We start from the raw sequence: 10,879 nt of genomic DNA on the forward strand, positions 1-10,879 counted from the left end.
CACGCATGCCGTAAACACATTCTTTTTTGTCACTCTCTCTCTCTCCCTGTCATGCTCTAGCAGTCTAACTAAGGGAGAAGTTTTGTTCGGATGTAGTTTAAATATTGCTTTATATTAATTAAATACATTGTATCAATCTCCTGCTTATTTACAATGTTTAAACATTGTGGCATGTAGATTCTAATGTAAAAGCATGTGACTTGTTTTTGAGCAAACTTGGTCGTGAGGTTGTCTCCTAACAGAGCCAAAGAGGATGGGTGAGACCAGCAGTAGAAAAGCAAAGACATGGGGATGAGGTCAGAGAGGGAGCAAACATAGAACAGCAACCTGAAGAACTCACCCCCCAGAGAACAGGTACACTACTAGCCACCTAACCACCACCACTATCACTCAGACACACACACACACACACACACACACACACACACACACACACACACACACTCCACATTTTCCATATTCAACTTCTCAATATTTTCCCTTGGTGGCTATTGGCCAGTACTGGGATACTGCAAATGCTTCCTGATGCAGCAAAATCTAAATGTGTGTTGTTTCTAGTTGGAGCTGTCACATAAGCTAATTATAATCATACACATCTAAGCATATTGGTTCTCCCCATTGAACATCCATGTTTTCGTACTTGCTCCGCCCCTCATTGTAGCAGCATTGGGGATGCTGCTACGTAACGTCTGTAAGTGGGGAGCCCGTCCTCCTCACACATCACGTGATTTCTGCTGTGTCTCTCCCTTCCTTGGAAATCACATACAAAATACTTATGAAGACCTGCGGAAACAAACAGATCATGTTTTTTGTAGTTTTTTTTTTACTTTTAAAAAGTGGGTTATTCTTGTGTACCACCATCAAAAGTGGTCATTGTTTTGTCCTTAAGCCTACTATGCATCTTTTTAATAATTGTCGTTAACCAGGCATCTGGAAATGCCGGTATTCTGTCTATTTAAAGCAGAGCTGCTGTGGGTGGGTGCTGCCAGGAGAGGCATGACCATAAAGAGGAAAGGATCTTTTCTGGTGTCGGATGCTGCCAGCCTTATATACCAGATCTAAGGATTGCATCGATGCTAGTGGTTGCCCGCCTCTACCCTTGAACTCTCACACCACCCAGTGCTATTTGTCCACGTTTCTCGTCAGGTGAGAGATTTGTTTCCTTTGCTATCTTGCTGATTATTCTTCTGTTTTCTCCTGTGCTGTGTATCTCAGTGTATTAATGTGTAGGTCATGTTACAGGGTTCCAAAGGTTAAACTAATATGGGAAATAATTATATTAAAACATCATGAACACTTTCCTTTCATGAGCCTTCTTTTCCCTACTCTTAAGTCTTTCGTTTACTGTCATATTTTTTCTAATCTGTTGTTTATTTTTTATAGTAAGATCACACTTACAATTATTTGATTAGAATATGAGGAAAAAGACAATTCCTTTTGTAAATACACACAAATGACATGAATACGAAGATTACTTGCAAAATAGGCTGTAGATGGATGAAAACCTATGTTCGTAACTGACGAGATACAAAGAATAATAAAAAAAAGATCCTTTTAAAAAAGCAATACAAATACATATAACTAAAAAAATGATTAAAAGATGGTTGAGATGAGTCAGATCAGATTAATTAAAAGGTGTTAGAGAAACATTTAGAGACAGTGTCCACTTGAATTTCCCCTGGGGATCAATAAAGTATCTATCTGTCTATCTACAGTATCTTACCTTGAGTGCTTAATTTTCTGTTACTTGAGACTCTGGGTCGGTCTCTTTTTGTAGCTTATCTAAAGATTGTTGCAGATGCCCAGGATCAAGTGTCTGTCATCTTTCAAGCAAAACACACTCCATGACAAACTGTCCTGTCCTGGACGTCTGCACTCTTAAAAGATAGCACAAGCTAAGGGAAAACTTTAAAACCTAATTACCACTCTTAAAACATTTGTCAAAAGTGCAAAATCTATGTAATCAAACCAGTATATACCATATATTTTATACAACTTTGCCACTTTACTCTGACATATCTTTGGTCATTGTTTTTTGTTCACATACCAATAGTGTTAACTACAAATAGTAGTTCATTGCTCATTTCTGGATTTCAAGATTTATACATGACTTTCCAGTATGTTCCTATATGTGTTTATAGTCAACCCTAGTGAAGTATGTACATTTCCTGATCTTCCTTGTATCATACTACTATATAGAAACACAGAGATCCACATGTAAAATGTAATGTGACCCGTGACTATGCCTTAAATCAAGCTTGAGAACCAGCTCACTTCTACAGAGAACATGTTTAAAGCTGTATTAATTGATGTGCTACTGAGAATGGTTGACTACTAATAAAAGATTTGAAAATCAGCTTAACATTTAATGGACATAATTTAATGGCATTTGGGCAGCCACTTTTTAAAAAAGTATTTTCCGGAATTAAACATTTGTGGATCTCCTCCCTGATGAGGTTTTAGAAGATTTCAATTAATCAACTTAGCACAGTGACAGCGGCTTAAATGTCACGGGATCAGTTTTCGCTACATGATATTAGGCTGACAGGCTGAACCGATCACTTTCAGTGTCATTTTGGTTTGCTCTTGATGGTAATGCCCATATAAAAAAGCTCACGAGGGCCTTGCATACCACAGCAAATACGACACAAGGCCAGTAGTCACAGCACACTACTAGACCAGTTGTCAATGCTATTTAAAAGAAATGTGAAAAAGCTGATTGAATCGACAAAGTTCTAAGTGGCATAGCTTTGTAATCCAGTATGAATCAAGTCTTGCATAGGATTAGGTGGTGCTATCTTTTAAATATATGTTCATTATCAAGACACTTATTATACAAACATACATTACAAGAACCAAATCTGTAAGATAAAACATTCTGTTACCTTAGTTGATTAATAGCCTATATATATTTATTTTTCCCTCTTAGGTAAAGAGAAAAACATCAATAGCCAAGATGTCTGAGTAAGTACTCTCCCATGTTGCCTGTTGCTGGTGTTTTGTAGTCCTATAGTCACTCAGTCTGTTTTAATCTGTGCATTTTGCATTTCCCCTTAGGAAAAAGATGACATCGAGTCGCAAGCATCATCTGAAGGTAAACCTGCTCTTTCAATGGGATTTGGATTCAAGACTCGCCCTTTCTGTCCAGTCATTTCTTTACATTTGTGGAATTCTTCGTCGTGTCCATCAATCTCATTCATCGTCTTCCTTTTCTCAGAGCTTGATGCTTCAGATTGCTGCATCGCGGCTTGACCAAGAGGCAGCTGATGCAGCAGCAGCCAAGGAGGCCTACCTGAATGACAACTGCCCCCCCCTGGACCTCCCCAGCAGCATAGAGGACCTTCAGGTGGGCTGGCCAAGGATCCTGTACTAATGAAATAATTATGAAATAATAATAATTATTTAATGGCAATATTAGGAAACACTGTTTTTGCTAATGCCTGAATGGCATTGTGACCGATATAGTTTGGACCGCTTAGTTACTTTAACCATGATCCATGTTTTGTTACATATACATTTTGCAACTTAAATGTAAGCAGCACATTTTAATCACAATGAAGTAACATAATGCAAAATGTTAGTTTTGTGAAAAGTTGAAATATTACCACTGTATTTACAAAATTAGTGCAAAAGACCAAATATGCTCACCAATTGTAACATGTGATTGGTAAGGAACTGTGTATCTATCTGTGATGTTTCTATATGTTTTTCAGAAACTGTGCAAAGAACTCCATCAGAAGATTGACAAAGTGGACGACGAGAGATATGATGCAGATGCCAAGGTCACAAAGGGGACAAAGGAGGTAATATTACAGATGTGAAAAATACATGTAAAAGAAAATGTGCTTGCCAGAGATTGGCAAAAAAATAAATGTTGTTGCCTCCATTAGGTTGAAGAGCTGAAGTTCAAGGTAACAGAGATGAAGGGCATGAAGAAGCCAGCTCTGAAGAAAGTACGTTTGTCTGCCGATCAGATGCTTCAGGCTCTGCTGGGCTCCAAGCACAAGGTTACCATGGACTTGAGGTCCAACCTGAAGCAGGTGAAGAAGGAGGTCAAGCAGGAGGTGAGTGTTCTGGGTTCATACAGCACACACACACACACTCACACACATAGGCACACACACACACACACACATATATTAATGATATGTGAAATGTATAGAGTGCAGCTGCTGGTGACTGGCGCCAGAACGTTGAGGACAAGAAGGACAGAAAGAAGATGTTTGAGGGCGCTGAGGCGTAAATTTGGTAAGTAGACATTTACAAGTCCAGCCGTTCAGATTCAGGAGTAAAAGGTGCATGTAGACAGTTTTGTAGTGGAATGCAAGACTAGCATCTGTCTGTGTTTACTGTTCTGCAGCCTCAAGAAGTTGGTGACTTCCAGAACTGTGAACGTTTGGACGGAATGGACGGCAGAAGGAAGATGTGTTAGGACATTGAGGCTTTTCTTTTCCACAATTTTTTTTCCACCATTTTTTTGTTTGTTTTGAGTTGAAACATGCATTTTGTTGTACAAATGTACATAGCAAATGTACCTCAGTTACAGCCAAGTCATTAAAAGATCACTTTTAAGATCACTTTCTCTTCTGGCTTTTCATAGGCCTAGTTATAGGCCTTTCCACCACAAGATGTCAACAGAGTTCAAACATTCTCTCTCTCTCTCTCCCTCTCTCTCTCTCTCTCTCTCTCTCTCTCTCTCTGACATGCATACACACACATACCAACATATACACACCCTTTCCTCCTCCCCTTCTCGCTCTCTCATCTCCTCGTGGGGTCTTCGCTAAGGACAGTGAAATGTAAGCCCATCTTGTTGAGGTAATGAGAGACTGCTGAGTTCTTATTTAGTAATGCATATTTGCTGTGTCAGTGAAAGCGACGAAGAATGTTCACCTAGTCCCAGTTGCATTGTTCCAATGGTAAGTTCACATTCAAAACAGAAACAAAAAACAGACCATTTGCATGTAATGTTCAGAATTAGTTTAAAATTCAACTAAATACTCTTACACGTACACTTACCAAACTTTGCAGTAACATGCAAAACATTTGATCTATGTATTTATTTTTAATTAATCTATGTATGCAGTCATGCACAATTCATATCAAGTACTGTAAGTACTTGAAGTAAGTAAGTTTTTCCTCTGTAGAATCTCCCCACTTGGCAATCATATCTAAAAATGTTTGCATCTCCTAGGTGAAGCTGGGATCAGGCAAGCATGATCTTTTTATACTTGAAGCAGACCTGGATCATTCACTCAACTGGGTTCTGATAAAGATGCTAGGATCAATCTCCTTGAATCTAACAAAGATGGTGGCATCAATCAGCTGGGATCTGACAAAGATGGTACTGTAAGAAGAAGAGGAAGATGGCAGTCACAGCGCCCCCCCCCCACCCACCCACCCACCTACCCTTCTGTCAACGTAATAAGTAAGGAAATCACTCATATGTGCATACTGTACATGTTAGTACTAACTTTGTTACTTGTTATTTACCCTGTGTCCAGCAGAAAACTTTGCTTTGGGTGACATCCTACACCGCTCTCATGTTTACTTGACCATGTTGACCATTGATAAATATTTCATTATGTTTCATAGTAGACTTTGTTTTCATGTCATATATACAATACCGGTATATATTATATACAATACATATATATATTTATTTGTATTTGCAAAATACTTTGAAAAGATTGACAGGAAGTTACTTTATTTTCCATGAGTCATGAAGTTTCTTTGCTGTGTCAAGTACTGTGGCTATATACTACATGGCCACATGCTGGAATATAGCAACTTATACCTAATACTAAATATTTTAGAATGCCCGAAATCACAGTTGATCTCAGGTTGATATTGTTGACCAAGGTGTTAACAAAGTGTGATCCTGTTTTGCAATTATGTAACAAGTCTTCCCTGAGCATGACATCGTCTGTCGTCTTCACATCTGGTTATGCAGAATTCTCCCGAGTCTATTTTAAGCAAAGAAAGTATTTCTGGAAAGCGGAGAAAGATTGTATGTATGGGGACCAGGCATGTCTAGCGTTACCATAAAGAGGGGAGGTTTTTACGTAGCGGCGGAGGAAGTCCACCATATATACCAGATCTGACCATTACTTGCGTGCCACTCCTTCTCCGTCTTCTGTCCTCCACCTGTCGAGCCTCTCTATCGTCCACTTACTCATAGGTGAGGGTTAACACTTTGCTATGTTGTTTACCGCAGTACTGAGTGTTCTGAGTTGCTATTCATCTATGGTGCAGCTGTCTGTTCTCATAGATGTATGTGGTTTGGAATGCTGCCGCTCTTGTGATTTCTTAAGAGTAGAATCAATAAAATAATGTTATATGACTGAACAGAGTACATTTATTTAATGCTGTTTGAGGATGAAATGGATTAAGATGTTTTTGGTTTGGGAATACTATGTGACTCCAATGGCTGGTTGGTGATGTCTAAAATATCATAAATGAAAGGCATTATGACCAATCACTTAGACAATTATTTTTGCTCAGCTTTCCAGTTAAGCTATAAATAATAACTCAATTTGCATTCATTTACATTTAAATTGAGCAGGTTTATTGGCAATTTGGAGTACTTTCCAGAGGTTTTTTACTTTACATACAAGTCTTGCACTTTACCTTACTTCTGAACAGGGCTATGTATCAGGATTGTTTTTTTATATATACAATGCTGTGGCTTCAGGTCAGATCCTTCCCTGCCTTTGGAATTTCACTTGCTTGTGTTGTTTGATATATCAGGGGATGCTTCCCCCAAAGTACAAGGGCCAACCATCTGAGAGAAATATAAATGCAGATCAGATTTTTGGGGCTTTGGGAAAAGTTTAGACCTGGATTTTTTAGATTGCCTGGCTGCTCCAAGACATCAAGTTGTGGGATTATGTCCCTGTTTGTTACCCTACACCCATGCAGCATCGTTTTCCCCCTTCAGTGGAAAGACTCCTAATGTTACCAGGAGTAGGTCGCTGTGCACGCTGAGGTGTCAATCAGATAGTTTCGGCCCATACTCAAAGAAACTCTAATTATGGCTCTGGCTTTTAAACTGCTCTTTTACTTAATGGCTGTTGCAATTCATGAAAAAAGTTCAAAAGATAGTACAATACAATAGTACTTATCTCTTCTTCTAAGCATTCTTCTATGCATTAATGTACTATGCAGAAGCCAGCTTTCTTTGTGTAAAAGAGGAGCCATACTTGGTGAAGCTTAATGCGTACTAGTGTGTTGATTAGGGAAAACAACTGTAACCATGACTTAAATATAGTTGCTGTTTCTTTGTATTTCTCTTAAGGGAGTGACCAACCACAGACGCCAAGATGTCTGAGTAAGTATTTAGCTGTTCTTTATTTTAGAAAATCTGCTAAAAAATACTAAATACTTGTCATTCTCTAACAAAATGTTCTGCATTCTGTAATCACACAGCAAAAAGATGACATCAAGCCGCAGGCATCATCTGAAGGTAATATTGAAAGCACATTACCTGAGGACAAGTTTTATGCACCAATGTTTTGTACATAATTGCTGCGAAATTATGGAGAAACTTTCAGATATTCACTTTATGTTTGTATTATTGAGTCAGAATTATTGCAGGGTATGGTACACTATACCCTTACAAGTCAGCTAGTAGCTTACAGGACTACGCCATAAGGCAAATAAACAAATAAACATTTGGTTGCTGTGTCTCTGTGGGGTAATCTGGATATGTATACCTGTCATTTTAGATCATACTTTTTTGATGGATCAAGCTTTAGAAGACATACCTAACTATTTCACAAATAGGTCTTATAATAAGCTTTTATTTAACTTCAGTTAGAAACTCTCTGTGGTAAAAGTATTAATATGCTTTCTGAACCTGAGATGGGAGCTTTAAAAAGATTAATTAATCTGATTAATCAAATTGGTTTCCTCCACTTCTTCCTCAGAGCCTGATGCTTCAGATTGCCGCTCAGCGGCTGGAAGATGAGGCCGCTGACATTGCTGCTGCCAAGGAGCAGCACCTGAGTGACAGTTGCCCTCCCATCCCAGACTCCTGCTCTCTGGAGGACCTGCTGGTAAGCCAAGCAGAGGAACACCTGTTCACGTATATAGGAATAGGCTTTCTTGCTGCAAGTTCCAGGTGAAAGGAACTACAGCAGTGAGGGTTACTACCATAGGCTATTTATCTACAACAAGCCTTGTTTTGATTCTGATGTGGTTCATACCCTCATAATTAGTATGTTTGACATGACATAGTGTTCATCTATTATCACAGTAAATAACAGAGACACTTTGGGTCTTCATTATGTAAGTGAGCCGAGTTCTAATGAAGTAAAATGTAGCTGTAGGAAATTTGCATCCATGGAAGTTTGATGCTGGTTGAGTTCATGTACAAGTTTGTTTTGTTTTCAGAAACTGTGCAGAGAGCTGCACCAGAAAATCGACAAGACCGATGAGGAGAGGTACGATGCCGAGGCCAAAATCGTCAAGGGAGAAAAAGAGGTGATTGTCATTAACATACTTAGTTACCTATGGAGAGATCCTGTTCTCTGCAGATGGCAAAGATCTCAAGGACTTTTGTTTCTCATCCCAGATTGTCGAGCTCAAGTTCAGGGTAACAGAGATGAAGGGCATGAAGAAGCCAGCTCTGAAGAAAGTACGTATGTCTGCCGATCAGATGCTTCAGGCTCTGCTGGGCTCCAAGCACAAGGTTACCATGGACTTGAGGTCCAACCTGAAGCAGGTGAAGAAGGAGGTCAAGCAGGAGGTGAGTGTTCTGGGCACACACACACTCACACTCTCTCTCTCACACACACACACACTCTCTCTCACACACACACACACTCACACACACACACACACACACACACAAGCAGGTGAAGAAGGAGGCCAAGCAGGAGGTGAGTGTTCTGGGTTCATACAGCACACACACACACACACACACACACACACACACACACACACACACACACACATACATATCTGATTCTTATATCTTCCCAGACTGCAGATGTTGGTGACTGGCGTCGGAACATTGAGGACATACAGCACACACACATACACACACACACACACACACACACACACACACACACACACACACACATACATATCTGACTCTCATATCTTCCCAGACTGCAGATGTTGGTGACTGGCGTCAGAACATTGAGGACAAGGCTGGCATGGGTGGCAGGAAGAAGATGTTTGAGGGCGCTGAGGCATAAATTTGAGAGGTGAGTTTTTGATTGAAAAATTAGAACATTCAAATAAACAGTGAAACGTTACGTACATAGACGCAGCTCCGTGGTGAAATGCAGCCAGCAATTGCTGCCTCTTTCTCTGTTTGTTTGCTGTTCTGCAGCAAGGAAGAGGTGAGTAGACACTATTGACACTGAACCATATGAGTTGTCTTGAATGATTGTTAAGCCTTTTGAATGCCAAATGATATAGCACTAAATAGTAATCTACTCTCATATCTCTCCAGACTGCTGATGTTGGTGACGGATGTAAGAATATTGAGGACAAGGCTGGCACTGATGACAAGAAAAACAGATTGGGGGCGCTGAGGCCAACATTTGCCAGGACTTTCTTTTTACCCCGCAATGTTCAAGAGATCTCGGAACATGCTTCTTAGCATTTGGACTATGGGGTGTCATAGATGATGTCATATCTATGTATCTATATAATTATTACCACTATACTGTTTGCCAGTGTATGTTTCTGACAGATTACAATCATTCAATAAAAGATTCAAGGGGATTCTTTTTTCTTGTTCCTTATTTCTTGCATTGAAGTCTATTTGCCATAATTGATTGGAAATTCAGTCTATTTTGAAAACTAGCTACCAGGGGGTAGATGATAGCCCTGATATTTGATTTCCCCAAAAAATCCTGAAATGGTGAGTTTCTTTACTTTTTTCTACTTTTTGTGGACAAAATTACAATATTTAAGTGCCTCCCTTACTGTGCAATATATCCAATTTGCAGATGCTTTGCATGACCTTCTTGGATCTTATAAAAAAAGAGGGGCAAAGTCTATGATGCAAGAAATGGAGAAGGTCTATGGAGGATCTACAGGTATGATATTAGACTCACTCACCATATTTTATGATGATATTCAGCTCAAATATTAAAATTTTAACTTGCCAAAACTTGACCAATAGCCATCAAGAGCACAGTTGGCACTGATAAAAGCTTTCTATTATGATAACTGCTAAGGAAGCTTTTCCATAGAACTACAATTTGCATAATGTCCCTCATAATTATACCCCATAAAAATGAATTTGAAGATAACATTTGACCAGTTACATATAAAACCAACCCACAGGAAGAGATCAATTCCAGCATTATGTTGTTTTAATGGGAGTGATTTTAGAAGCTTACAAATGGAAGTGCTATTGCTTGCTTTGACATTAGGTTCTGACTGAATACAAAACTTATCAAATAATACATTCTAAAGGACACTAAAATGTAGGCTACAGCATAGTAGTCCACAGTTGTGATTTCTCTTTATGATGTTTAAAAATGAGAGATGAACTGTAGTCTAAAAATGTAAGGCTACGATTTTGAACATGTGTTCTTGAATGTTGCTATTGCATTGCTATTACATTACTCAAACATACCACATAGCAGGACAGACACTGAGATGTATCAAGTTAAAGCCCCTGCTAAGAGTCAGCATTTCAGAAACTGGGGGCAGCCATTTTAAGATCTAGAGCTAAATCCATTTAGTAAGTAGTAATTAAAAACAATTACTGTACATTAACAACAATACTAGCCTAAAAATAATCTGTAATGATCTCAGGGAAGTTCCGTTGTGTGACTAAACAGCTACAGTACATTTTGCTTCATCGTTAGTTTTTTTTTTTTTTTTTTTTTTAAACTAGCCACTACAACCT

At 39.0% G+C, this 10,879-nt stretch overlaps 1 protein-coding gene across 3 annotated transcripts; it reads left to right on the top strand.

Annotated features, from left to right (window-relative positions):
• The first annotated feature begins 1,030 nt into the window (after positions 1 to 1,030).
• On the top strand, positions 1,031 to 9,741 carry LOC125302983 (troponin I, fast skeletal muscle-like). Of its 3 annotated transcripts, none has more exons than XM_048256413.1 (8): positions 1,031 to 1,146; positions 2,930 to 2,964; positions 3,058 to 3,094; positions 3,218 to 3,346; positions 3,714 to 3,803; positions 3,891 to 4,064; positions 4,163 to 4,248; positions 4,361 to 4,577. In XM_048256413.1, the coding sequence occupies exons 2-7, from the start codon at positions 2,957 to 2,959 to the stop codon at positions 4,241 to 4,243; spliced, it is 519 nt and encodes a 172-aa protein (XP_048112370.1). In that variant the 5' UTR covers positions 1,031 to 1,146; positions 2,930 to 2,956; the 3' UTR covers positions 4,244 to 4,248; positions 4,361 to 4,577. The 3 variants fall into 3 exon arrangements, with proteins under 3 accessions (XP_048112370.1, XP_048112368.1, XP_048112369.1); XM_048256412.1 differs by lacking the exons at positions 1,031 to 1,146; positions 2,930 to 2,964; positions 3,058 to 3,094; ... (3 more) ...; positions 4,163 to 4,248; positions 4,361 to 4,577 and adding exons at positions 6,061 to 6,181; positions 7,298 to 7,330; positions 7,429 to 7,465; ... (3 more) ...; positions 9,117 to 9,215; positions 9,467 to 9,741; XM_048256411.1 differs by lacking the exons at positions 1,031 to 1,146; positions 2,930 to 2,964; positions 3,058 to 3,094; ... (3 more) ...; positions 4,163 to 4,248; positions 4,361 to 4,577 and adding exons at positions 6,059 to 6,181; positions 7,298 to 7,330; positions 7,429 to 7,465; ... (2 more) ...; positions 8,576 to 8,749; positions 8,986 to 9,110.
• The last annotated feature ends 1,138 nt before the right edge of the window (positions 9,742 to 10,879 follow it).

The sequence above is a fragment of the Alosa alosa genome, chromosome 11, assembly GCF_017589495.1.
Source record: "Alosa alosa isolate M-15738 ecotype Scorff River chromosome 11, AALO_Geno_1.1, whole genome shotgun sequence".
NCBI classification, from domain to species: Eukaryota; Metazoa; Chordata; class Actinopteri; order Clupeiformes; family Clupeidae; genus Alosa; species Alosa alosa.

Coding starts and splice junctions, on each gene's coding strand:
- LOC125302983 (XM_048256411.1), top strand. Junction 8,485..8,575: donor TCGTCAAGGGAGAAAAAGAG/GTGATTGTCATT, acceptor TTCTCATCCCAG/ATTGTCGAGCTCAAGTTCAG. Junction 8,750..8,985: donor AGAAGGAGGTCAAGCAGGAG/GTGAGTGTTCTG, acceptor ATATCTTCCCAG/ACTGCAGATGTTGGTGACTG.